At 43.1% G+C, this 26,770-nt stretch overlaps 3 protein-coding genes and 1 non-coding gene across 6 annotated transcripts in view; 2 read left to right on the forward strand and 2 right to left on the reverse strand.

Moving 5' to 3' along the window:
* The window catches only part of ATP7A (ATPase copper transporting alpha), a 29,138-nt gene extending 19,387 nt beyond the window's left edge, over window positions 1-9,751 (reverse strand). For 2 of the 3 annotated variants that reach the window (XM_009090300.4, XM_050974376.1), the window contains exons 1-3: window positions 9,617-9,751; window positions 3,499-3,667; window positions 583-1,072 (exon numbers count right to left, since the gene is read on the reverse strand). In XM_009090300.4, coding sequence (XP_009088548.1) covers window positions 583-1,072; window positions 3,499-3,606 — 598 coding nt within the window. In that variant the 5' untranslated portion in view covers window positions 3,607-3,667; window positions 9,617-9,751. The remainder of the gene's footprint in view (window positions 1-582; window positions 1,073-3,498; window positions 3,668-9,616) is intronic. The other variant, XM_018914266.3, reaches the window with a different exon arrangement.
* A 674-nt stretch (window positions 9,752-10,425) lies between these two features.
* Window positions 10,426-12,717, reverse strand: LOC103816343 (cytochrome c oxidase subunit 7B, mitochondrial). The gene is made up of 3 exons (XM_009090299.3): window positions 12,561-12,717; window positions 11,170-11,294; window positions 10,426-10,624 (listed from the first exon to the last, which is right to left on the reverse strand). Exons 1-3 carry the CDS (start codon window positions 12,595-12,597, stop codon window positions 10,550-10,552), a joined length of 237 nt encoding a protein of 78 aa, XP_009088547.1. The 5' UTR covers window positions 12,598-12,717; the 3' UTR covers window positions 10,426-10,549.
* A 154-nt stretch (window positions 12,718-12,871) lies between these two features.
* Window positions 12,872-12,989, forward strand: TRNAL-CAA (transfer RNA leucine (anticodon CAA)). The gene is made up of 2 exons: window positions 12,872-12,909; window positions 12,944-12,989. It is a non-coding gene; the product is annotated as a tRNA-Leu (tRNA).
* Window positions 12,990-14,430: 1,441 nt separating this feature from the next.
* MAGT1 (magnesium transporter 1) lies at window positions 14,431-25,304 on the forward strand. Its single transcript, XM_009090298.4, has 10 exons — window positions 14,431-14,543; window positions 15,669-15,838; window positions 16,698-16,815; window positions 17,777-17,917; window positions 18,949-19,089; window positions 19,407-19,496; window positions 20,649-20,712; window positions 22,315-22,389; window positions 22,810-22,900; window positions 23,831-25,304. The coding sequence occupies exons 1-10, from the start codon at window positions 14,451-14,453 to the stop codon at window positions 23,844-23,846; spliced, it is 999 nt and encodes a 332-aa protein (XP_009088546.1). The 5' UTR covers window positions 14,431-14,450; the 3' UTR covers window positions 23,847-25,304.
* The last annotated feature ends 1,466 nt before the right edge of the window (window positions 25,305-26,770 follow it).

Consider the following 26,770-nt stretch of genomic DNA (forward strand, 5'->3'; position numbering starts at 1 on the left):
CCAGTTTTTACCTAGCACTACAACAATTTTCAACTCCTCCTCAAATTTTTCCTCTTTCCCCAGGATTTTCACAAACGGCATCACTACTTCTTACTGAATTTATCCTTGTTTTGTGGTCTATGGCAATACAATTATCCCAAAACTACCTATATCAGTAAGCTGGTCTTGCCTTTTAGATTTTTAATTGGACAGAAAATACGAACTATTATTAATTACAACTTTAAAAAGGCATCTGTTATTAGAGATTTCTATAACTGGTAATAAAATTATGGAACACAACTACTCCAGACTGCCTACCAAATGCAAATCAACCACTGAACACCCATGTAACAGCCAGATCCTTCCCACAATGTGGGCTCCTTTCTTCATTTCTAGTCCACATTAAAAACATAATTAAATACCAGTCCCAAAAGAGTCACTGTCACACTCAGCTATCTCATCTAAAACCTGCAACGCCATCAGAGGGCAAACAGCACAGCCAACCTCAATTTACATAAAACTCACTAAAGCTGTACTTCTAGTCTTTCGAATTCCTTGCAATTTGCCAGCTTCAATTTCCATAAAAACACAGTGAGGTTTTACCTCTAATCCTCTGAACTCCCTGCAGTTTGCCAAGCTTCCCCTCGATGGTGCTGGTGCAGGAGTGACAGGTCATGCCATCGACTTTCAGGCGCAGCACAGCGCTGCTGGCCTGCGGCCAGCTGGAATCTTCCCACGTTCCAGGCGTTACCTCTGGCACAGAGATGCTCAAATCCGCTCCTGGGACCATCTGGGTGATGTGCCTGCCATTGGTGATGGAAGGGATGAAAGTCACCACTGCAGTTCTTTGATCAGAGGACACTTTCACATCCACGATCCCTTTGTGGCTCAGCAGCGTGGCACAGATCTGCCTGGGCGTTAGGGCTGACTGGGCAGGCAGGGTGAGGAAAATTGTGTCAGGTAGAACAGGTTGTGGGCTTGAATCAGCCAGGCTTGCATCAAATCCCATGTCACAGATGGCTTCCTGCAGAGTCACTGGGGTTTGCAGCTTGGAGTCGTAGATGACCACGGCGTTCTTGTCCTCCAGAGAGACCTCGAGGGGATAAACAAAGCAAGTGAGCAAACTGCACCAGAGCTGGGAGAGACACTGCAGCACACTGCAAACTGCTCTGACTTGCAAAGATTAGCAACACTCCTCCAGCACAACTTTCACTACCCACCTTAAAGAGCAAAGGCACACTGAGTGACTCCTGCTCTGGAGAGAGCAGATCCCAGCCCCAGCATCCAGAGTCTGTCTGGCCACTTCTACTTGCAACACCCAGACAGCACCAACCACCTAATGAAACTTCCAGAGCCAAACTCACTTCAATTAGGATGATTAACCCAATTCAACCCCTGGAGCAAAACAGCCCACAGAAGAAATTGGAATCAGTTAGCAGTAATTCTAATGCAGTTAGGAGTAACTGCCCCCAGGCCACAAGGATGGCAGAAAACACTCTTTGAAAAAACCCACAGCTTTAAGCAGCAGTAAAAGGAGCCCAACATTTCCAGGTAATGGAGGCACAGGCTGGTAACTTGCTGTGACCAAAAACCTGCATTAGACTTCACCAAAACTCCCTTTAGACACCTGATATGTGACAAACATTAAAGATGTTTTTCCTCTCTCTGTACATTTTGGTAATCCAGAGACATCCTCATTGGTAATAACCTTTCCCATCTGATGGTACACATAGCCTCAATTTAATCTGCTCCCAACAGATGATATATCAAACACAATAACTGCAGTATCCAAAAGGAAAAAGCAATGCCTGCCAGAGGCCCAACACATTACCAATTCAATTCTATCTTTCCTCTGGGCAAAGGTACAACCCAAAGACCACAGCCATGATTAAATTATTTCAGTGAAATCATTTTAAGAACCACCTTTCCTCGTTTCTGTCCCAATTCTGCCTTAGCAGAATTAGCAACATTTATGGGTTTCATTGCAGAATAACCTAAAAGCAGCTGTTTGTCTGTATTAGTCATTTAACATTCATGCCCCTTGCTGACCTCATTCATAATCACTACACAAATCCCTGTTTTACTATTCCCAGAGAATTTTCTGAATCAACTGATCTGCCTAGACTGAAGCTCCGATGTTGTAAGAAGGATAATTCTTAAATATGACCTCTTAAAGTTTAAGAGTCCTGCTCTACTCAGACTGAGGTTTTGCAATGTATCTTTTGAAACAGCATTCAGCTTTGGGATAAGGTATTTACCTAAAAACCTAAACACAAAAAGCTTTAATACAGTCCTTTAAAAAACCTACTCCATTCCTTATGTAAAGGACACTGGGGCTGCATATAGACTTCATACACTTGGTATAAATCTCCCTATCCTACCCAAAGCCACCTGTGCATTCTCAGAAATCACCTGAGAAAGTGCAAGGCTGACAAAATGACATCTTTTGCTAGAATAAGGAGAAAGAAGATTCTGAAATCAGATTTTTGGGGGTATTATTTTACAGGCTGCTTTTAGCCTTTACCTGGGCTCATGCTTGCAGACACCCAGTGATTTATCTGACCATGCACAGAGGGCTGTTCAGAGCTGTCACAGGACAAACTCACATCAAAGCTCCTTTACAGCTGAAGGAAGATGAAGAATTATCTGTCTTGTAAATTTTGCTGCTTTTCACCAAAATTTCCGTACACAAACACCTATTTCAGGCCACAGGGAACTGCTCTGAGCTGTGTAGCACCTGCTCTGCAGGGGAAGTGCACTGCAATGGGTCCTGCAAAACCAGCTCCAGACAATGATCCCACACACCCCAAACTAAAATTGTACCCAGTTCTAGGAAGTGTTCACCTAAGATATCCCCATAAAACAGATGTTAACTGTTGATAAAACCAGGAAGATATTATTTTCTTTGGAGTAAAGTCAACAACTACAGAATGTACGAGGATGCTTTCAGAACACAGACATTAAATAAATAAACTTCTCAATTTTCTGTGGTTAGAACTCTTCTTTCTACCACAGGCTTGGGTTACAAAATTCATAGAAGTCTACCAGCTTTTCAGTTACTTCCATTATTAAAACTACTCTAAAATTATGTATTCTGTAAGGATGATCAGCTCACCCTGGAATATTTTACAGTCCAATGTTTAGCCCATGAGAGAAGAAAGCAACATTGTTAGTCTATCTCCTCTGAGCTAAGAAAAAAGTTAAAAGTAAGTTAGGCAAAGAAAGCCTGGACTAGGACAAACCCTCTTCTTGCCTTTTTTCACCCCCACTGTCTCACAATACCAAGTTAATTGTAAAGCAGAAAATCAATTAAGAGCAACAATGACTTAACTCCCTCTGCAGTGAAGCCAGCACCTGTTTTACTCTTATTTACCAGAAATACACCAGTGCACCTCCAACATCAGCCTGCCAAGAAACATATAGAATCAACTCTCCCTATGTTATTTTCCTCTCTCAGAGCACAATTTCTCATGGCTTCTCATCCAAACCTTTGCTAGGAGCAGTGCTAGGGTCACTCACTTGAATGTTGTGGATGCCATCCATCTTCCCAAGGTGCTGCTCAATGCTCTGGGCACAGGAGCTGCAGGTCATCCCCTCCACGCCGATGGCCACCGACTTCGCTTCCATGGTGAATTTCTACTCAGGTCTGCTCATTGCTGGAGGCTGAAGCCAGGCAGGACATTAGCTCCTAAAGAATTGCACAGAGATGGAAATAATACAGATGGAGAGGAAGGAGTCCCCGTGGCAGGGGCTGGAGTGAGAGGAGCTCCCAGGTCTTTTCCAATCCAAACCATTCTGGGATTCTAGGGGTTAACAGAGGCCCTCCTTCACCTCAGATGTCAAAACCTGAGCAGGTATCAACAGAATGGAAAAGTCCATGTATTTATTCCCATGAATTCTCAAAACAGACAAGAGTTCAGACATCTACTATTCAATTTGGGATACACAAGAGATCATTTAATTGCATGCAACAAGCTGTGGTTCACTGGTGAGAGATATTAAATTACAGGGGGGAGAGAGAGGGACAGCAGCTCTTGGAATACTGAAACAAGAGGATGAAACAACTGGCAACTCTGCTTTTCCACACCTCTCTCTCATATATTGCAGTCTGTTTGCAAAAACAAGTGATGTTGAAGTTAGCCCAGGCAGCAAATCAAGCTTTTTGCCACACCTCGTTCAGAAAGGTCTCATTTCTACTCCTCTGAAGAGTTTAATTACTATTTTTGCTCATAAAAACAAGCCCAGAAAAAAAAAATTACTGAACCTAAATGAAATTTGTAGCAATAAAAGCTAATGGAAAGGACTTCTTTTGCCCAATGCACAAACTGTCAAGTGAGTGAGGGGGAAAGAGGGGACAAGAAGAAAATCTCCAGATTTTTTGTTAATATGCTGAAAAAAAGTAATGCAAGGTTTTATTGACAGAGAGGCCAGTGACCAGGGAAATGATCACAGGTAATGTTTGGCAGCAATGGAAGCAGCAGTAAAATCTGATGAGTAACTGAGGAGCTGAAGTGAAACACAAGCTTAACTTGTTTTCTTACCCTGAGGACTTATCTTGGAAAACTCAATTACATTGATGTTTAGTAAAATAAATTTTTCCTGCTCCATGCTGACATTTCCAGGCTGTTCCCTGTTACAGAAGGCCTGAAGGGTTCTGCTTTCACTTTGAGACGTGACACAAACCATGTAAGAACACAAGGAAGTTTCATCATTGAAACCAGTTTACCTCCCTGATGCACAAAATGAAATGTTGAACTTAATTAACAAGCACTGAAAGAAGTATAAAACTGGGAATACTGACTTTTCCAATAGATTAAATACATCTCATCCCTGCTAAGAACAGAAATAAGATAACTGTACCTGAGGAGTTATTACAGATCTCACTTGTCCCCTGCTCTTACAAGAGCTGAGTTGCTGGAAACACTCAATATTTGTGTGTGAATAGCCACACCTTACAGAAATGCAGAACTGTCACAACAAGTATCAACCAACAAGAAAGAGTATTTTAAGCAAATTTCATACAGCAGCTCCTTTCTCAGGCTGATCTGCACACTCAGAGGTACAAAATACTGAAAAACCACTAAGTTACCTAAGGAAATTCCTGCTGTCCTGTCATCCCATTGAAATGTGATCCCCTGTGCCCCCCAGCTGTCCCCAAGGAATGCCCTGTGCACACCCAGCAAACAAGGACAGCACTGTAACCCCACAGCCAGGGACACACCAACATTTCCACAAGCCTGAAACACAAATCGAGTTGCAAAAAGCACTTGAAACATGCAGGGAACACTGTGAGCACAACCAGGCATGTGGGACTGGGACCAAAAATCAGACAGCCCAGACAGAACAATCTGCCCTCCAGGAAGGTTTGGAGATGTGAATTTTAAAGCATTCCAGGTACATGACCAACTTGAAACTGCCCTGTTACTGTACTCTGAAAACAAAAATAAAGTAAGGGCACACTGTGAGCTGATGTCTAAAATAATCGAAGATCAGCAAGATGCTGCCTTGGAGGAGAGCTGGGGTCCAGCTGTGAGCCAGGGAAAAGCTGCTGAGCTCCTGCCTGCCCTCCTGGGCTTTGGTTTAAGGGACTCAAGGTGCAGGTACAATAATATCCATTTTTACAAAACAAGGATACAATGTTAAAGGTTCTCTGTCAGACAAACAGCAGCCAGACTCACAGTACAGTGAATAAACACTGATTACAGCAACCAGCAGCACTGCCACCAAATGCACACCCACACATTCCACACCCAACTGTTTAAATATGTAAAAATAACATTACACTTCTTTTCACATCTATTATTATTACTGTTTGTATGGACAAAGTGTCTCCTCCATTTTTTCAGTCTGTTTCCTTGCCCTTCTGCTGTTCATTCATAAACACAGCAGAAAAAACCCTTTCCTGGAAGAGGCTGAAATTAAAACAAAAACCACAACGGCATAAGAAAATTAAAATTTATTTTCCTTTTTTACCCCTCAAGGCCCTGAAGTACTAGGACTCAGACCAGAACTTCCCTCACCAGAATTTATCTGTTGGACCAAACTGGCTCTTCATTTTGTTCTCTTCCATTAAGAATAATCCAGATCTCTCTGACATGAGCATCACTCAGAGCTCCCTGCTGGTGGGGAAGACAACCAGGGCAGATTTTTATTTGCTTTGTTGCAGGTTGCTAACAGTTTTTATACTAATTTTAACAACAGGTTGTTCTCTAAAAGATGAGGCATGTCCAAATCTAATGGTCTCTTCAAACAGTCACATTATTATTAACACTGAATCGTTAATGAGCTGTTTCTCAATCTCTGTTTTCCGTACAGCCTTGCTGAAATTTCCAAAAGCCAAACTGTCTGTGTTTCCAGTGCTCCTGAAGCTTCAAAATTATCTTGTTCTCAGAATGAAATACAGTGTTATACACAGTGACTCTACATAGACAAATCCTTTTTTCCTCCTCTTGCAAAATTCCCAGGAGAACCAGTTAAATCTAAATTTAATCTCAGGCTGTATTCTACTTTGTCATATTCAATTCATTTCTGATGCTCTGCCTCCCTTACAAGTGCTTCAAGGCACAAAGAATGTGGCTGAAACTGGAATGAAATATTTGTTATATTTCTTCCTGAAGTCCATGACTAAGCAGACTGAAAATACCTGTTACACCAATGAATTAGGGCTAGATGCAGACAAAAGGCAGACAAATATTAACAATTTAATCCCAGTTCTCCTCACTTGGGTTAACATTTTCCCAAGAAAACAGACTTAGAAGTCAAAATATCTGCAGCACTCCATATATTCCACATCAATGGCTTGTACAAATTAGCATGGACACATCATTTTAATTATAAATTATTTTCTTACAGAGAAAAAGACTTGAAGCTGAGGTCCTGAAAAGACCTGAGATGCTAAATTGTGGATTACACAGGTCTTAAAGAAAAAAAATAATGCTTTTATTCTTAACCAATTGCTCCATCTATCAAACAGCTTTACCATCAATTAGTAAAGAATTTCAGGATTTGACAACCACAGGAATGGCAGTTCCCTTTACAAGTTACCAGCATTTAGTTCCATTTTCTTGAAGGAAGTCAGTGCTTCTATGAAGTAAATGAAGCAACAGAAAGAGGTGATTTCTACTTCCAACAGAAATTTCTCCCTATGGAAAGGAAAATTCAATAGTGATCAAGCACAAGGTGACTGAGACATTCATTCATCTCTCTAAACAGTTTTTTGATGTACTAACACCAGTCACTGTAAGTAAAATATCTGAAGAAATAAGGCTTGATGAGGTCAAAGTTAAGTAATTCATAAACCCACACTATCAAAAAAAATTGAAAAAAAATGAACAATACAAAGAGGAAGTTACAAGACCAGCAAAAACTCAAGAATCCCATTTAACCCTACAAAGGCACTTCGGTGCTTCTAATTTCTGAGCATCACGGAGCAGCAGAGCTCTGTGCCCCCCAGACACACTTTGAGCCAGTTCTGGGATTAGCAGGGGTACAGCCAGGGAAGACAGATGCTTCTGGTTACCTGCACAGCTCCAGTTTTCACCAGTTTATAATCACCTTGAATTTATAGCTCCTGAAGTTAAAAGAGGTCACAGCTTGGCAAATACCATACAAATGCCAGCAACAGAATCTCGCAGGTTTAATTACAGCCTTTGGATTTTATTAAATTTCTAAATGGCCAAGTGCTACTTAGCTTTTCTATTTATGGCAGCAGAAAGCTAAATTACTTTTTACATTAAATGGAAAAAAGGTGCCTGTCCCTCAGTGTCTGCAGGGAGCTGTGGAAAAGAGCAAAGGGCAGGAGAGGGGAAAAGGCTGCATCATCTCACCCTTGGGCTTGAAAAGTGCTACAGGAGATGGGTCCAAGAGGGAAGAAGGAGGTTTATAGGGTTCATGGGCAAACAGAGCCACTGGAAAGGGTGACTGGGTAGAAGATATGTATGATAGGCCCATGGGTAGGTGAGGCTTAATCATTGAGAGAGAAACTGTGCATCTGCAATAAATGTCACAGCTACGTGACACTTGTAATAGGTTGTAATTCATGTTGCTCAAGACTTTAACAAACCTTGCTTGGTCAGCGGAGCGTGGAAATTGCTCTCAGGGAATTTATTTCTATACCAACTGCATGAGGGGGGAAAAAAAAACCCACACATTGCAAACATTCTACTTCATTTCTAATGAGTTTTACAGTATTTGAGACAAATTCTTAGCAAATCCTTTAAATTGTTCTTGGCTTTCCACAATCTCCTGAAGTCAGATTTTTGGAGAACATGAATATTTTCTTGGAAGAATCATAGGAAATATTATGAGTAGAATATAATTTATAACCCCTTGTTATGTAAGCATAGCAAGGTCAATGGGGGCTCCTCAGTCTTGAGCTTAGTCTCAAAGTACTCAGCAGAACAAGGTGGAATGCATGATACAGTAAAAATAAGAAGAGTAAGACAGCAAACTACATATAACATTAGCTTTTGCTTCCCTCTTTGCCACCTGGGAAAGAAAAAAAGCTTCAGGTCTTTTCTCTACTAAGAAAATATCTTATAATTATTAATTTCCAATCAAACTGTGCTTGTGCTCACACAGGACATTCTTATGCACTAAGTCCCACACTACCAAATCTTCGCCTATTTACATCCACACAATTCAACAAGTGTTTAAGAACAGAAACTCAACCTTTGCTGACTGCACGGAAGATTTTAAGATTTTAACTTTACACTACTTGCATACAATTTTCAGAATATGAACACAGAGAGGCAACAGTTGTGTTGTTCTTGCTCATTTTTGTGAGATGTCACCCTTAAGCATCATCAACAATTTGCCCTTTTCTAGAATACCCACACTATGCTTTTAATTAGACAAAGATGCTTGTGCACAGAGCGCAGCCAGCACGAGGTGCCATAAGAACAAACACTAAGAAAGGAGCTTCAGAGGGCCAAGCTGAGCAGCTCAGAATTGGAACAGGAGCTCAGTGACTCAAGCACTCCGAGACTTTCTCCGCCCGGTGACAGGAGCACAGGAGGCACTTTTCCAAGTGAGTGCAGACTTCCTGCGGGCCAAGGCCCGAGCCGTGGCTGCTCCCAACGAGCACAGCCCGCGGGTCCCGCAGCAGCCCCGGGAGCGGAACGGGCCGTGCCGGCCCCGGGGCTGCCTGGACACGAAGATGCCGCCGAGGCGCTGTGGGGGTGAAGCTCCGGGTCACCCCCGGGTTGAGGGCACCCTCACGCACCGGACGGCCCCTCTGAGGGGCTGGGCAGAGCCCGGCCGAGCCGGGCGGGTCTCGGGGCCCGGACCCTCTCGTCCCGTTCGGTCCACGCAGCCCAGCACCGCCGCAGCCGCACCCCCTCCCCGCCGGGGACACGATGACAACAGCCCGGGGGCAGCCAGCACGGGAGAAAGCGGGAGCCCCCAAGGCGGGTCCGCACGCACCTGAGGCCGCGGGAGCGCCCCCGGTCCGCACTCGCGGAGAGAAGCGGGAACCCCCTGAGGGTCCGCACAGCTGGGGACAGCCTCGGGGATCGGGGTGGGGGGGCGACAGCCCCTAGGCGGGGCCGCGCTAGTGGAAGGAAACAACCAAGGCGAGGTCCCGGGGAGAGTCCGCGCTGCCGGAGGGAGGGAAGCCCCGAGCGGGGCCCGCACTCACCGAGACCGCGAGCTCCGCTCCCGGCCCGGCACCGCCGCGCTCTTCCCCCGCCGATCCACGTGACCGCCCCGCTCGGCCCTGCCTACTGCCACGTGACAGCCCGATCGGCTCCACCTACTGCCACGTGACGCAGGCGGACACGTGACGGTGGCGGGAAAAGGTGGGGCCGCAGCCGCGGTCGCTATCGCTGTCACCGTATCGCGACAGGAGATCACCCGCGGCGCAGCGGCCGCAACTAGGAGCGCTTACTTCCCAAGCCAAAGCAGCCTGGGATCTCTGATCATCAAACACAGCATGAGCCCGTAACTGTTCTCCCACCTCATTTCTCTCATTACTTCTACTGTAAACAGAAATCAAATGCACAGACAGGGCTGCAATCACCCCAAATCATTCTGAGATTCCCCAAGAATTCATTAGGAAAGTCCCATTGATCCTGGGATACTGCCTGCTCCTGTGAAGCCTCTCCAACTCAAAACTGACTTTTTCTTCACAACTCTCAGGGGTCTCAGGAGAAGCAGAAGGATACTGGCAGAAGGATTCAAGCCATAAAAAACCTTTTGTAGGGAAAAAAATGGGGTCTCAACTTTGTCATTACAAGTCAAATGTACAGGGATGTGTGCTCTGCAGTGGGAATGCAGTGAGGTTGGTGCACACACACCCCTGGCTAAATAAAAACAAAGTTCTGGACTTGTCCTTTATCCACCAGTGATCTCTACAGCAACTGGGACTGTGTAAATTACTTGGAGTTTTTACACTATTTCTTACACTTCAGCAAAAGCAGAGCACAGAGGAAACCTGGAAGAGCCAGACAGGTTTCTAGTATGTTTATTAGACCAGGAATGCCACTGTCCAAGTGGTAATCAGGGAGCAAATGCCACTACATGACCATTTTCTCAGTGAAAGTTTAGACCAGTTCATTAGAAGCAGAGGCTGTTACTCCCTCCATTCACTGGGAGTGACTCTGCCAACAGGTGAAATGCCCCACTCAATTTTCAGCGTTGTGAACACCTGTAAAGGGACAAAAATCAAGATTATTAATTCTTAAATCAAATAAACCTTCAGACATAAGGTTATTTTTATTGTTTTCAGCTCAGATTTCTTGTAATTAGAACATGACATCTCCTTAACTTTTTAATTTAAAAAGTAGAATATATTTATATTGAATAGTATTTCAATGTTTCAGTTTTCTGTTTCAAAATACCCAACTGTAGAAGAAAGAATCTGGAATTAAAAGCCCACCACCATATTGGTATTTTCATCCAGAAGTTTTGCTGCTGAAAGCTGTATCTGTAGAGGTTTAAAATCCCAAGTAAAATAGAGAACACTTCTGTTTCTGATACATTTTCAAATCAGGCAATATACTGATGCAGAAATTTGAGTAACATCTCAAAATCAAGCTGGCAATTAAAAGAACTTTCCCCTCTATCCCATCACTGTTTGCTTATGTAAGAAGCTCCTAAATTCTGACCACTGAATTTATTTCAAACAGGCAAAACAGACACTTTTAAAGTCTTCAGTCGAGTCACAAGGGAGATGTGACAAAACCAACTCACATAGGTCCAGACAGCAGCGAACATGCCGGCTCCCCCAAGGAGGACCATGGTTCCATATTTATCGTGGAAGGTGGGTTCGTGCTTGCCATGAGCTCCTCTGACTGCAGTGTGCTGGATTCCACGAGCTGAGGAGGGTCAACAAGTACAGAAATCAACTCAAATACATGCTCAAACCATTCCCAGTCCTCATCTCCCACAAACAGACAGGCAAGTGTTCCTGTTAAAAGACTAAAAATGCTGGAAAAATATTAATTTGGTTTTACAACTCTGGAATTACTCCAAAACACAGGATATACAAAATTACTTTAATTTTTTTTCAGCTCTCTCAATTTCTCTCTAGAAAGTTATTCCTTACGTCTAATTCCAGGGAAAAAATTCCCCTAAATTAATTTTTTCATGAATATGTTTCCTTTAGTATTACTGTTTCTCAATAAAATATTTTGTTTAGTGCTAAGCATTTTTAGATTTCTATATGCAAATACATCTATCCTGGCAGTGCGTGTACCTAAGTAATGTCAGGATCAAGCTCACCATTAAATTATGGGGTAATACCTGCCTCATTCCCTCAGGATTTTTTTTTTTTTTTTTTTGAAGGGAGTGGAGGAAGGAAACTGAAATAACCCGTGGGCATGAGATAAATAATAGAGAAAAAAATACAAAGTGATATCTTCAGATGATGTACATTATAAGTGTACGTTATAAGAGGTACACTTATTAAAGAGAAGGCAACAGTGAAAAATCAAAACAAAAGCTACAAAAGGCAGATTGCCCATTGGTTGTGTACAAGGCATTTGATGAGAGGGTGATGTGTGCATAAAGATATTACAAAATAAACCCTTTCAGTCTCAAGTCAATGGTTTGCATTTTTACCCAGCCGTGATTAGAGATGGTGATACCCATGTTACTACATCCCTCGCATGCTCTAATTCTGCAGAAGGCGTTTTTTTAAACATAAAAAAAGCTGAGTATCATTTGAGAAACACTTATTTTAGGTGCCGGCACCTCGGCATGAGCAGGAGCAGAGAACAGCTCCTGCGGGGTCTGTATCGCTGAAGGGCCGACTCTAACCTTGACTTTAAGGGCTGGGTATGGCTGCCCCTTGTCACCGCACGCCACCAGGCCAGAATGTGCCTTTACGTACTAGGGAAAGAAAGCACCAAGGAGAGCGTCCTATACCAAAAGACAAATACGAGATTAAAAAAAGGCTGAAAGAAATAAAAAAAGCGGGAGGCGAAGGACGCCAGAGCCGTCCGCAGCCCCTGAGGTGCCTTCACGACCGTCCCCGGTAGACAGCGAGTGGGGGGCTAAGGGACAGCCCTGACAGGGGAGGGCACAAATCGGGAAAACCCCTGAGGAACCCCCCACACCCCGAGAGCCGCCCCTGCGCTTACCGACGAGTCTCTGCGCGGCCCTGGCCACCGGGAACATGATGAGAGCCGAGCGCGTACCCTTGACGCCAGTGAAGAACAAAATGGTCGCGGCGGAAGTGGCGGCGCTGCAGGGGCCTGTGGGTAACGCCGGGCTCCTCCTCGCTGCGGCGGAGCTCCGCGGCCGGGCTGGGCCGAGCTGGCCGTTCCCTGGCTGCTGCCCGGCACCTCTGGGGTACAGACGAGCTCTCTGTGATGGGCTAAGGCACACAGAGAAGAGAGTACGGCTGTGGTAACAGTGCTAAGGACGTTACAGACGCAGAGCGTAGCGCAGTGTCAGGATGGCCGAGTGGTCTAAGGCGCCAGACTCAAGGCGTTCCGCGCCTTCCCGTGGCGGGTGTTGGGTGTTCTGGTCTCCGTATGGAGGCGTGGGTTCGAATCCCACTTCTGACACATCTTTTTCTTTTTTTTCCACGTTGTGTGGGTCAGTTTCAATTTGCTAGTTAAAAAAAATCGCGAAAAAAAATTTGGGATTTCAGTGCAAATAGAAGTCAGAAATAATTTAAAAATTAAACCTGAGGCGTGAGCAAATCCTTATCCCTCCCTGGAGATTCTGCATCAGAGCTTTAACCCAGCACACACCTGCTGAGGCATTCCCCTGTGCATTTGGATTTTAACAATATTTGTAACACACAACCCAGCAATATATAGCGTGTGTGTATAACATGAAGCATGTATCTGAGGCAAGAGGGAGTACTTCATTACCCTGAGGGTGGCAGAGCACTGGAACAGCTACCTAGGCAAGGTGTGGAATCCCTCTCTTTGGAGATACTCAAAACCCATCTGCAAGCATTTGTGTTGTTTCAATACGTGGATTATGTAAAATTTTCTTAAGAAAGGATGTTCTTTGATGTTTGATCTTTGTGTGCTTTCCAGCCTAATCAACAAGGGAGGAGATTTAATAAATGAAACAGCAGGTATCAAGCTCTAAGTGACGTCCAGATGTTGGGGGAAAAACCCTAAGGTTTAGGGCTTGACATTTTTCAATTATCTCAGGCTTAGAGGGAGGTTAACAAAGCTTGGGAAGGAGGATGTGCCACTGATTGCAGACACAAAGAATGCAGAATTTATGGCCCACAAGGACATTTTGCAGCACTCCCATGATAAGGAAGAGACTAACAAAGAGACTAACAAAGCCAACTCAGCAACAGGGCTGAAATCAGTTCCAACCGAGGAAAGGGAATTCCAGCAGGGGCAGATCATGACCACCAACCCACGACCAAAAAGAAAAGAAAGTCACAACCTGTGCACTAATTAGTATGGGAATCAAAGAGAAGAATTGGCCCATAGAAGATAGAATAATAATTAATAAGAGAACTACATTACTTGTACCCAGTGAACACAAATTTGTTTGTTAAAACCCATAAACAGTAAAAAGTTTTGAGAATTGGCGTGTTTGATTTGTGGAACACCACTGAGCACTCAAGGCTAGCACAACTTTGATATAAATCAATCTCTGAGCGTAATTATTGGCTTGTTGCACACCGGGTAGCGAATCAGGTATCTTTGCGGGCAACACTGTGTCACTGCCGGGAGCCCATGTCTCGGGCGACCTGCAGAGATGCCTTCGAGCCGCACGGGTTCTGTGAAGCGGCTGAGGGACCCCTACAGCTGCCACGGTGCTCTGGGCTCCCGCCACACTTTCCTCCCTCAGGGCCCGCTCCGCCCCTCCCTCAGGGCCCGCCCCGCCGCCCCTCAGGGCTCCACCAATGGCACGGCTCCAGCTCGCCGCGCTCCCACAGGCTCAGCCAATCGAAGACCGGCAAGGACGCTCGAGCCTGAGCCTCGGCCAATCGGTGTCTCGAGGGCGGGGCCTCACAGCCGGCGGGGCGGGGCGGGCGAAGTGGGGCGGCCATGGCGGCGCTGCCGGTGCCGCTGCTGTCGCTGGTGCTGCTGCTGCTGGCGGGATGTGGCGGGCCCGGCGCCGCGGGGCAGAGGCGGAAGGAGGTGAGAGTCGCCCGGAGTCCCCGTGCTGCGCCGGGGCGGGTTCTTTCTGAGCGGGATGAGGGCAGGACCGGCCAGGGCCCGGGGGGGTGGCCTGGCCTTATACTGGTCCCCGCCCTAAGGTTCGGCCGGCTCTGAGGGGAGCCCGCAGGGAGGGAAGGTCCTCGATTCCAGGTTCTTCAGATCTTGTTAGGAGCACTGTACGAATGTTGTCTTCCGAGTGTATGGGATTTGCGGGGGGCAGGATGAGTGGTCTTTGGTTCTAGTCGCTAAGGTGCAACTTAATTCCACGCACTTGACTTGCAGGGTTTAGAAAAATCCTTCCATATAAGTGTGTTTACTTGTGTCGGTCGTAAGTCAGAGAATAATAATTTATTATTATTATTATTGTTATAGGGAGGTTTTTGGGGCTGTCCTGTGCATGGTCAGGAGTTGGACTTTGATGCTCCTAATGGCTCTCTTCCAATTCAGGATATATTATGATAATTTCCACTAGCATATTTATCTGAAGAACGGTGTTAATGAGTAGAGAAGTGCTTTGTGATAAATGTAACATTTGTGAGTTTGTCAAACTAACGCCCCTTCTTAAAATGTTTGGAATTGATTGTCTCCTTTTTAAAGAGTATTTTAGTGTTGAGCACTCCTGAGTTTTTCAAATATATTCTGAATTATGGTTCCTTGTTTCCAGCAGTGCTGAAAATGAGAGGTTGAGATTGGTTCCATCTCTGGTGTTGATTCCACTGCCACAGTTTTTGAAAGCTGAAAGCGTTTGATGCTTAGTATAGGAAAAAGGCTGTGGAGGGGACGGAGGTGGTTGGCACACCTGAAAGAAATCCTACAGCTACTGTGAGGAGGGGCTGCTGAGCTGAGGGTCTTCACCAGCCTGGGCATGCTGAGTGCTTAAAACTCTGTGTGTTACTGGGTGGCTGAAGTTAATGAATTGTGTGAACATGACTGTCCAAAGCTTCTGTAGCCTTGCAGAATCTTACTGAAGTGTCACATTACCTGGGTGGCATTATGGAAAGCAGCGCAGATATTTGTTGTATCAAAGCTAAAACCTTCTAAGACTGTACTGTGAGACTGGGAGAAAATAAAACAACCCAACAGTTGCTCTGACCTGATTTTCAGATGGTGTTATCAGAAAAAGTGAACCAGCTGATGGAGTGGGCCAGTAAGAGATCCGTGATCCGAATGAATGGAGACAAATTCCGGCGCCTGGTGAAGGCTCCTCCCAGGAACTACTCAGTGATTGTGATGTTCACTGCCCTTCAGCCTCATAGACAGTGTGTTGTGTGCAAGTATGAGCTCCTTTAGTCCTAAATTAGAACTTGAAAGTCATCTGATGCTTTGTAGGAGACTAAATTTAAGAACAGAGTTGCACTTTGACACAGGTGGGAGGAATAAACATGGGCAAGTTACAGTTGAATTGTCTTTGCAATTTAATGTGTGGTAGTATGTGTGTAATGTCTTTGTGAGGAAACATAATCCTCAGTTTTGTCTCCCTCCTAAAATAATCCCTGCTTTGCAGAATGAGTGTTTACTCTGGAGAAAGACACAGTGACAGCTCAACTTTCCAGGCATAAGCTGCTGAATAAATGTTTGTAGAATTATTGCTGGCCATGGAGCTTAAATATTGTTTTTATTTAATATATTGCTTGGCACTTATTTACAATTCCAATATCCTGGATCCTTAACCATATTATAGCTTTTCTCTATTAATCTGGAAGTGGCAGAGGTCTGTAAGGGTGTTTTTTATACCTACTCCATTGAAATTATTGGTTTCCCACCCTCTGACCTGGAAGAAAGGGCACACCTGGCCACACTTTGGTGCTCTTGTACTGGCAGATCATGAGTAGCTAAGTTCCAGTTCACCTTTCAGTTAGAAATTACCTCAGCTTGTGTTCGTGGATTCAACAAATCTTGCCCTTCCTTTTAAAAAGCAGGTGCAAATGCTTCCCCTGGTGGTAGATGAGTGTCTGTTCTTAAATGAGTTCATTAACACTTAAACATTCTTCTGAACCCCAGAAAATTAATGGTGTGGGTGTGGGATGCACGCATGGATGGGGTGGGTGGGCATAGCTCCCTCAGCTGCTTTACAGCTTGCACAAGTGCTGTGGACAAACCCATGACACAGCTCTCACTTGGTGTGTTTTCCAGGCAAGCTGATGAGGAGTACCAGATTCTGGCAAACTCCTGGAGGTATTCCAGTGCATTTACCAACAGGATTTTTTTTGCTATGGTAGATTTTGACGAAGGCTCAGACGTGTTTCAGATGGTAATGTCTTTTTCTGTTCTAACACTGGTTTTAGTTTGGGTTTTGGGAAAGAAGGTAAAGATGTTAAATAATTTAGTGTACCTGTGAACAAAGGAATGAAAAGTTAAAAGCTGTCACTCTTGAAAGAAAGGTGGCTTGAGCATGTAGGTAAGAATATTAACAGAACTGACAGATGTGGAATAGGTACAAGGAGTGAATTGGTTTCTTTGACTTTTTTCCCTGGGTTTGTCTCCTGTAATAACTTATGGTGTAATTCTTAATGGAATTCTGTGGTATGTGAAGAGGCAAGATAGAAAGCACTGATGTCATTAGGAGCAGCTATTACAATTTTTAGATTACAAGAGAATGATAAATTAGGCTTTTGGTATTTCTTTTCAAGTACCCAGCCATTTTTCTCTTCTATTAACAATGTGTGACCACATTTTTTTTGTTCTCCAGCTGTGAGAACATTCTATGTACACTTGGAATTGTAAGTCACATTAATAGTTCATTACAGACTTGCAGATGTTAACTATTTTTTTTAAGAGGTACTAATCTCTATTTAACAGCCACACAGTTTGGGCAGTGATATTTTATTAAATGGATGCTTTTGAACTGGAGAGTTGAAGAGAGATGTCTTTTTATTCCTCTTGTTAATTTTTTCCTTAGTGTTACATTAAAAATGCATTCATCAAGCTATGGCCTTCCTAGAATGCCATATTTTAGAACCATGGATTGTTATTTTGCATGTTTCTTTATCAAAAGTAGTATTTGGAGAAAAAACAGAGTCAAAAAATGTGCATGGCATACAGAAACGCAAGCTGTGTGCTGCCTACTGTTTTTTTTTAATAGTCATGGCCATTGAATCAAAGCGCTAACTTTGCTGATTCAGTAACAACATTGCAAGCCAGAAATGGCATAGAATTGTGTCACTAAATAATCCTTTCATAGGCTATATCCTCTGTGAACTCTCTCCCTGCAGCTGAACATGAATTCTGCCCCCACTTTCATTAACTTCCCTGCCAAGGGGAAGCCCAAGCGGGGGGACACCTACGAGCTGCAGGTGCGCGGCTTCGCGGCGGAGCAGCTGGCACGCTGGGTGGCCGACAGGACAGATGTCCACGTGAGTACAGACACCTGACCAGTGTCAGCACCCCTTCCCTGTACAGGGCCAGCACCCCTTCCCTCAGCACCCTTGTGCAGAGCCATTACACCTTTGTGTCATTCGTTCTCTGAAAAAATTCCTTTGCCCAGGGTTTTTCTCCTGGGAAGCTGAAAGGTAGTGAGAGAGGCCTCAGAGAAAAGGAGAACAATTCTTATCTCATTTGCTCCTCCTATGTTGTCTCACGTGGAATGTGTTTGGAGATTGTTTACTAAAAGGTGATTGCCTGGTTGGTTTCTGCTGTGAGTTGTTTTCACTCATTGGCCAATTAGGGCCAAGCTGTGTCAGTAGAAAGTCATAAGTTTTCATTATTATTTTTTTAGCATTTAGTAAGTATCCTTTCTATATTATTTAGTATAGGATAGTATTTTTTTATATAATATAGTATAATAAAGCAATAAATTAGCCTTCTGAGAACATGGAATCAGATGAATCATTCTCTCCCCTCGTCGGTGTACCTGCATTTACAATACACCTTCCCTCAGCACCACCCCCTGTGCAGGGCCAGCACCCCCTCCCTCAGCACCACCCCCTGTGCAGGGCCAGCATCCCTTCCCTCTGCACCCCCTGTGCAGGGCCAGCTGGGAAACATCACTTGTGTTCTGTGCCTCCTGAGCTGCTCTGCAGAGCTCATCTACAAAATCTAGTTCAGACTCACAACTGCATCTTTGAATTTCCTTACAGTCTCTATGCTGGTGTTTTGTGTAATGCTGTATTTGAGAAGATGGTAAAACTCATGTTCTTCCTTCTCGCTCTCTGTTCCTGTGGAAGGAAAACAATCTCTAAATTATTGAACAGGGTAAAGTTGTGTGAAACTGAAGTTACAGTACCGCTGGAAGAAGCATTGCTTACCTCCCGAGTCAGATTTATTACCTAGAAAACATGTGTGTGCCATAGTTTTTCCACTCAATGTGTTGTGGGTTTTTCAGCAGGAGTGCAGGTATGATGTCTAATCCTACTGAGAGAAAATAATTCCCTTGTGCTCTGCTCAGATCCGTGTGATAAGGCCACCAAACTATGCTGGACCCTTGATGCTGGGGCTGCTGCTGGCTGTCATCGGAGGCCTCGTGTATTTGCGGGGCAGCAATCTGGATTTTCTCTACAATAAAACTGGCTGGGCCTTTGCTGCTCTGGTGAGTCACCATGACTTGTTTCCCTACAACACTGACTTTTTTAGCAGTTCAAGTTTTCAAAAGCTTCTATATTTCAAGCTTCTTAAAACTGGTAGAGGGAAATGAGGTAGAGTTAGTTTTGCTTTTTCATAGATTTATAACATTATGTGATCTTAGTCCCTTCAGCTCACTGAATGCCTTTTGTACAAAGAGAATGTGGGACAATTCTTAGCCTGTGTTCCAAACCAGTACATTTTGGTATGAAGTGAAAAGATATCAGGTTAAATTAAAAATAAAAGAAAATCTTTATTAAATAGCATTCCTTCTTTCCTTTTCAGTGTTTTGTGTTAGCAATGACATCAGGCCAGATGTGGAACCACATCAGAGGGCCCCCCTATGCTCATAAGAATCCCCATACAGGACAAGTGGTGAGTGTTGCCTTCACATTCTTTTCTGCTGAATAAGGCTGATACTAAGAGACAAACCAGAGTGCAAATTCTGCTTTTGGCTTCTCTCTTTGTGGGTGAGACCAACCTCTCCTGCAGTAAGCAAGGCAAATCAACATTTCTTGCACCTGTGTTGTATCTCCAATGGTGAAGGGATGTGATGGTTCTAAATTGCTTACAGCACAATAAAGGTATTTATAGGTTCAGTCTTAGATGCTGAAATTCCTGTTGCTGAGCCTGGCAATTATGTTTTAACCTGGTCTTGTTAACTCACACACTCATGTAATGACTTCCATGTAAAACCATCTTTCCTCAAGATTCTTGAGGTCAATTAATATCTAGTGACCTCAGATTTATGAAGCCTCTTTCTTGGGAAAAATTTCTTTAACATTATTTGAAACATACTGCTCTGTTGATAACATAGAATGAGATGTGAAAGTAGTCACAGTGTTCAGAGAGCATTGCATCTGCTCAGGTGCTTACACATCACATACTGGTTTTTTTCATGTTTTTACTCAGGGAATTAATTTGATGAAAGGTCCTTTTGGGCCTGGTTAGATGGGTCAGGCTCTCTGTATTCTTCTGTAGAAAGTGGATAAAACTTTTTTTTTCCTTAGATACGACATCATGGCCATAATAGGGTGTCCCATAGGGATTAAAAAATGGAATTTTTTCACAAATTTCAATTTTTCTGTTAAGCCAGAAGTGAAAAAAATTCCAAATGTTTGGTTCACACACAGATTGAAGGGATTGCCCCTAAGCTAAGCAGCATTGTACACAACCTAAGAATCTCAGTCAGGGAATGGATTAGATTTGGATCCCATTATGATGCAGGAGGGACTAATCTGGTGGTATTTTACTCAGCTGGGCTGAGAATCTGGACCACAAAGGTTGTAGCTGCACTTGCACTTGCTGTATAATCTGAGGCTGATTGTGCATGGTAATAGAAGAAGGATCTTTGCTTCTGTTGCAGCTCCCCCAAAAATCCGTGATCAGCAGCTGAAATTGTTCATGCTCCAACTTCTGCTCTTTCCTGTAAAAATACCCAATGCAAGCCCCAGTTCCAGGCTCTATAGCTGTTGTTAATTATGTCTCCAGTCTTTTCTAAATCTAATTACTCTTTGTCTCTTACAGAATTATATCCATGGAAGCAGCCAAGCCCAGTTTGTGGCAGAAACACATATAGTTCTGCTGTTCAGTATCCTTCCTGGGAGAGGCATGTGGTTGGTGACAGATTTTTAGTCAGCAAATGCTGCTGCCTTTTCTGTGGTGCTTTGTCATGGCTTTAATTGCCACCTAACACTGAAGCAGAAGCTTGTAAAACCTTTCTGCACTGCCAACTGTGCTTTTCCTGTGCCTCTGATCTTTGAGTAGAAAAATATTTACTGCTTTCTCACCTTCTTGTTTAAATACCAGGCTGAATACATCACTAAAATTGTGGATCTCTGTGGAATCAGAAGATTCTCCAGCATACTCCCTGTTCCTCTGTGCATGTCTCTTTTCAATGTCACTTATTTCTTGCTTTGGTGTTGAATTCATTCCTCTGTCACTGATCTTTTATTTCTTTGCTTACCTTTTTATAATCTTACCATTTGTTCCGACTAGTGATGCAGGATTTTGCCATGCAGTCAAGAAAGACAAGTGGAAATTTTCAGATTGAGAGCTTTTACTTTCCTCATTTGTACACATAATGCTTCTTTGGGGTCTTAAGAATACCTTAAAATTCAAAGTTCTGTTTTTCTATTCCCACATGTATGTTTTTGATCCACCATTTGTAACTTTGGTCATTTCTGGCTGGAGCTTTTCTTCTGTGTCTTGTCACCTGTGTCAGCATTCCTTTATTTTTTATTCAGGACCTTTTCTTCTATTTAATTTTTTAAATTTAAAACAGGCACTTGTATGAAAACTTCGGATCTTTTTCTATTACTGTATTTTTGATCCACTTGGTCAAATTCAAAGTAGAAACTTTTTGTTGATATTTGTGTTATTGTTGTCCATCAGACCCAACCCACCTAAATGTCTCCCCTGGAGACATTTTAAATTATTAAATTTGGTGAGGTTTCTGTGGGTTCAAGTCACTTTCCTCCTGTGCTGAAGGTGAGCTGTGTCTGAAATTGAAAGATTCCTGATGGTCCTGATGCAGTCAGTGATGAGAATTTTTCCTTTCAGGAAGAGATTTGGGACTGGACATTAGTAGTGAAATGGAATGAAATCTGTGGGAATTCTGTCTTTCATTCCACTGGATTCACTACTTTGCTTTGCAAGGATTCATTCTTGGCAAATATCAGGCCTTTTGTGTTGTCTGTGCTTCTTTAAATTTAATCTTTATTTTTTTAAATTTGAAGAATTAGCAAAGAAATATTGCCACTTGAAAGACAGCCTTGGATGTTGGATTAAATACTGCATGTGTTCTATTGTTCTCTTGGCTGAGTGAATGCAGAAGCTGAATTAATTTGGAGATTTTCCAGTGGAGAACAGCAGTAGGAGTGGACCAAACTTTGGGAAGGAATGCTGCTGCATTGCAAGCTGAGATAATAAATGCATATTTTTCATTTTGCCTGAAGACTTTCCAGATTATATTTTAAACTTTGCATTTATTTTCTTTTAAAAGCTGACATGATGAATGTCTTTCAGTTATTCTTTTTTTTCCCCCATAGTTGCTAATTTGGCTGGGAAGTGTTTGATTTTTCCAGTAAGTTTTAATGCCCCAGGTATGGTGTGGGAACTGAATTTAGGGGATTAGGAGTGTTGTTTTGAGTCTATTGTACTTTTGTTGGTTAGCCTTAAACAGCATTTGTAGATGGTGGAGTTACTTTAGGAATGGTCCTTCTCCACGAAGCTGCTACTTCTGACATGGATGTGGGGAAAAGAAAAAGTAAGTACTGACAGTTTGCTCTCTGAGCAAAGGCACATTCAGTGAGGTTTGATACACCATTTAACAGAAATGGTGCACTGGGGGGCTTTGTCCACTCCCCACCTCTAAGCTGACAGAATCATTTGGATATTTGACAGTTTTTGGAGTTGCTTAGCAAACTGTAAGATAAATCCTTTTGGCAGATGGAGAGAGATAAAGATGCTTTGCAGTGTTTTGTAAGAGGGAGAAGAAGGGATTTTTTTCTCAAAGCACTTATATAAAATTGATGTAAAATTGGTGTTAATTTTGTATTTATCAATGACATGAGCCCTCATCTGACCAAATCTGTAAACATTGAAGAAGGCTTTGGAAACCTGAGTCCCTGGGGTGTTTGCAGGGGCAGCTGTCCCATCTCAGCCTCTCCCTGTGCATCTCTTGCAGTAATGTGCATTGCTGGCATTGGCTTGGTGGTGCTGTTCTTCAGCTGGCTGCTGTCTGTCTTCAGATCCAAGTACCACGGCTACCCCTACAGGTATGGCAGCCTGGGCCCTGCAGCCCCTGCTCTGCTGGCTCATTTGGCAGGAAATACTTCTCTAAAAATGCTCCACTGGTTTCTCAGAGTAGCAATATTGGTTGATAAAGTCAGCAGGAATAAGAGTGTTACATGGATATTGTGATTTTTCAATCTAACCAAAGCAAACTCTACTTTTCATGCCATTGCATGTTATAAAAGACTTCTATTTTCAGAATATTTCAGCCAGTTTATACTGCCAACAAATGTATTTCCCCCCTATTTTTCTCTCTTCTATATTCATACATCTTCATTATTAATCCTTCTTTGTGAGAGCAGGGAGGATGCCTGATGCTCTAAAGCTGCCTGCATTTGGGGATTGCTTGTGTAAGGAGTCCAGAGCTGTTAGTTGACCACTTCTGTATGTCTGACTGGTACAGATACCTTGGGTGTGTTTGCTAGCTTTTCTGCATTTTGAAGCAATAAGTACATATTAAAGGACCAGTTTCTAATGATTTCACCATCTGCAGTGAGCTGAATTTGTCTGTAAAGCTAAACCCACAGACAGATATTATGCCTTCTCTATGAGAAATGTCTTCTCATTTAAAAATATCTAAATAATAAACCCTGTTATTTTATGAAGACTTTTCTCAAGAGCAAAAGACAGCTGAAATTATTCCCTGTTTAATAACTAGTCAGCTTTTATTCTGGTTTCTTCAATGGTCTTAGGTACTCCTGCTGACTTTATTGAATGGAAGATGTGCTTGTCTTTGGTTTTGAGTTATTAGAAACTCATTTTTAAGTGGTTTTGGTTTTTCTTTTACAACTTTTGTTGTAGCAAAATCAGGCCCATTTCTCACTCTGATTTTCTTGGCATTTATAAAAGCTAAGTGGAATGTTGCACACCTTTGTTTCTTAAAAAATTAATATTTGTTATTTTGCTCTTTGCAGTTTCCTAATGAGCTAAAGGATTCCAGTCTGTAACATCAGGAAGGTGGTGGCTCTGAACTTGGATGTGGTGGAATGAGGAGCTCAACATGTGTGGTTTGTGCTACCTCTGCTTACACTGAGACAGTAAAACACTGAACCAAAGACAATGTAGTGCCTTAAATACAGCAAGCAGTTTGCTCTGAAGGACACAGAGTGTTAAGATGCAATCTCTTTCATAAGCTTTACATCTTCTTAAGCAGCTCTACTTCTAGCAAAATTCAGAACATAATGCTTAAAACTACATTTCCATGGACTAACTAGAAATGGTACTTTCAATTCATTTGGATAATCTGTTTTCCATGGTTTTGTTTTTTTCCCCTTGAATTATCACCTTATTTCCTGTTTGTGCATAGCAGGTGACAGCAGCTTCTCTGTCGTGCCTTTTCATGGTTGAGGAAACAGCTCCATGTACCTGGAAATCTTTTCCTTCAGTCTGTGTGCAACCCTTGGAGCATGCTCCAGGTTCCAGTGTGGAATGTGCAAATCCTAGAGCTGTGTCTCATTTTTGAGAAGAGTTCTCAACTGCTGTATATTGCAAGAGGGTGTTTCACAGATGAAGGGGGAGTTTTCAACATGTTGAACAGTTATTAATTAGTTAAATCTTTCTTTGCCAAATGCTGAAATGGCAATGTTTAAGTTGCAAGTTTTGACTCAAAGCTGGAAAAAGAATTCTTAGACTGGCCAACACTCACACTCTTAAAAATATGAACCAAAAGTACAAATGTAACTGTCTGTGTGTTGCATGAATTCAGAGCTGCTAATTGGCTTTCAAGTTACTGCCTAGAGCCCTGGCAAACCAACAGATGCCAGATTTCTGGTCACTGTATAAGTTCTTGCATTCTCCACTTGTTTTCTCCACATTTTTATCCTTTGGACAGAGATGTCTGCTCCTGGGATAAACATTGTTACCCCAGGACACACTTGATAGCCTTACAATTGAATGCATGTGCTGCTTGCTCTCCCCTTTTGTTCTCTCACCTCACAAAGATACTTTGCCTTAAGAATTCTTGAGTGGAAGACATTGTGCCTCAGCAGAAACTGTTGTGCAATTCAGCAGTTATGCTACAGGAAATCTTTGCAGCCTGATTCAGTAACACTTCCTTCTGTAGGCTCTGGTGGCCTTTGAGGTTCGTAGGCAGAGAGACTTTTGTCTCCTGCTTCTGTCTCTCCTCTCCCAAGGGGTTACAGAATCTGGATGTTGGAAATGAAATCTCAGAAGGGATTGTATCACTCTGAGCAGAATGTTATTCTTATGCAGTTTTGCTGAATTAATACACATCTCAAGTGCCTTAACATTCTAATTTCATTGTTTGATGTTTCAACTCATTGAGATGCATTTTTCTATGCCATACAGAACGATGAGCCTTAGTGGAATGGATTAATTGTGCCTGACTGGATTTTGGACAAGTTTCAATAAAATTTTTAGTCTAATCCATGCTCCTGTGTCTTTTGAATTTTGACATAAAACAAGCCAACCTCTTTTCTTCCACTGTTGTTTCAACATGTTCATCACAGCCTGTCTGTATAGAGAGAGTAAACTGAGTATGGGTGAGTAGACTGGATTAGTAGCCTCTATGTGTTTATGTGGAGAATTACATCCCAGAATGTCAGCACTAGAGAGATGCTTATGTAGCCAGCTGATAGTATAAAGATTACATGATTTTGGCTTGTCTTTGACAGCTGTCGTGCTGTGAAAATCTTGGATTCCTGGAGTTCTAGACAGATCAACTCCTGGTGTTTCTGGAGGTAGAATCTTGTTAGCATTGTAGATTTACCTGGAACAGCTCAGCACTGCTGAGGCTTATTTTCCTGCCCAGCTGGTAAAATGCTTCCCATAAACTTTTTCACTTATAATTTATTCTGTCCTTCTAAAACCATCCAGTTCCCTATTGCTTAAGTTTAAACAGTCACACCTCATGCAGGTGAATGCTGAATTCATGTTTACCTTTCACTTGAGGTGGCCATGATGCTGGGCTTTTGGGATTTTCCTTTTTTCCCATGGTGAGATGAAAATAATGCTCCTTTTTTCCAACAGTTTTTCTGCTCTCTAGGCTGAAACTGAAGTTCATGGAGAAGGAAACAGGTGTGATAGTGGAGCAGAAGATGGAGTGCTTGCAGGGACCAATGGCAGGTTTAGAGGGGATGAATTCTGGCAAGGTTTGACTTGTGCAGCATTTGGGAGGTAACAGCTGGCTCTGGTTGGTACCCAGGGTGATTCTTGGTGCCAGGGGCACTGGCAGCTCACTGCCTGCTTAATGCAACACAGCTGGGGCCAGCAGAACAAAGGTGACCAAGGCAACACGTTCAAGATGTCCTGTGGGGAAACTGAGAGCTGCTGAGGACATCTCCTTTAGAAAGGGAATCGTTAAATAGCTCAGGAGTGCCCTGAAAGCTCACTGTGAGAGAGCACTTGTGATAAAGGGAGGAAATGGTGTATTCTGCAGCTGAAAATGGACTCTGTGGTTTTGGTAATGGGGCTGGCCTCAGTGAATGCTGCTTTTTTCTGCTTTTGAGAAGGAGCTGTGGTGTATTGAGAAGATATTTTGGAATAGTAGCTAGAAATAATTTAGGGAGCTCTCTGCACTAAGTGCAAGGCAAGACAGTAAATTTAAATGGATTAATCTGTGTAATGGTTTGCATTATGTACAATTTACTGGATGTTCCTGCCTTCAAACCATTCTAGTGTTCAGCACAGAATGTGATTTTCAAGAGGCCCTGGCACAGGGTGCCCAGAGAAGCTGTGACTGCCCCTGGATCCCTGGCAGAGTCCAAGGCCAGGTTGGACAGGGCTTGGAGCAACCTGGGATAGTGGAAGGTGTCCCTGCCCATGGGATGAACTTTAATGTTCCTTCCAACACGAACCATTGTGGAATTCTGTGATGGTGGTGCCTAGTGGTCATT

Source organism: Serinus canaria, chromosome 4A (genome assembly GCF_022539315.1).
Source record: "Serinus canaria isolate serCan28SL12 chromosome 4A, serCan2020, whole genome shotgun sequence".
In the NCBI taxonomy this organism is placed as follows: Eukaryota; Metazoa; Chordata; class Aves; order Passeriformes; family Fringillidae; genus Serinus; species Serinus canaria.

Bases quoted from the DNA above. Each gene is read 5' to 3' on its own strand.
- LOC103816343 (XM_009090299.3), bottom strand. From the start codon at position 12,597: ATGTTCCCGGTGGCCAGGGCCGCGCAGAGACTCGTCG. The intron at 11,295-12,560 runs GTAAGCGCAGGG...GACCCTCCTCAG, and splicing joins GGCCGCGCAGAGACTCGTCG to CTCGTGGAATCCAGCACACT. The intron at 10,625-11,169 runs GTGAGTTGGTTT...GTCCCTTTACAG, and splicing joins TCGCTGCTGTCTGGACCTAT to GTGTTCACAACGCTGAAAAT.
- MAGT1 (XM_009090298.4), top strand. From the start codon at position 14,451: ATGGCGGCGCTGCCGGTGCCGCTGCTGTCGCTGGTGCTGCTGCTGCTG. The intron at 19,090-19,406 runs GTGAGTCACCAT...TTTCCTTTTCAG, and splicing joins GCTGGGCCTTTGCTGCTCTG to TGTTTTGTGTTAGCAATGAC. The intron at 19,497-20,648 runs GTGAGTGTTGCC...TGTCTCTTACAG, and splicing joins ATCCCCATACAGGACAAGTG to AATTATATCCATGGAAGCAG.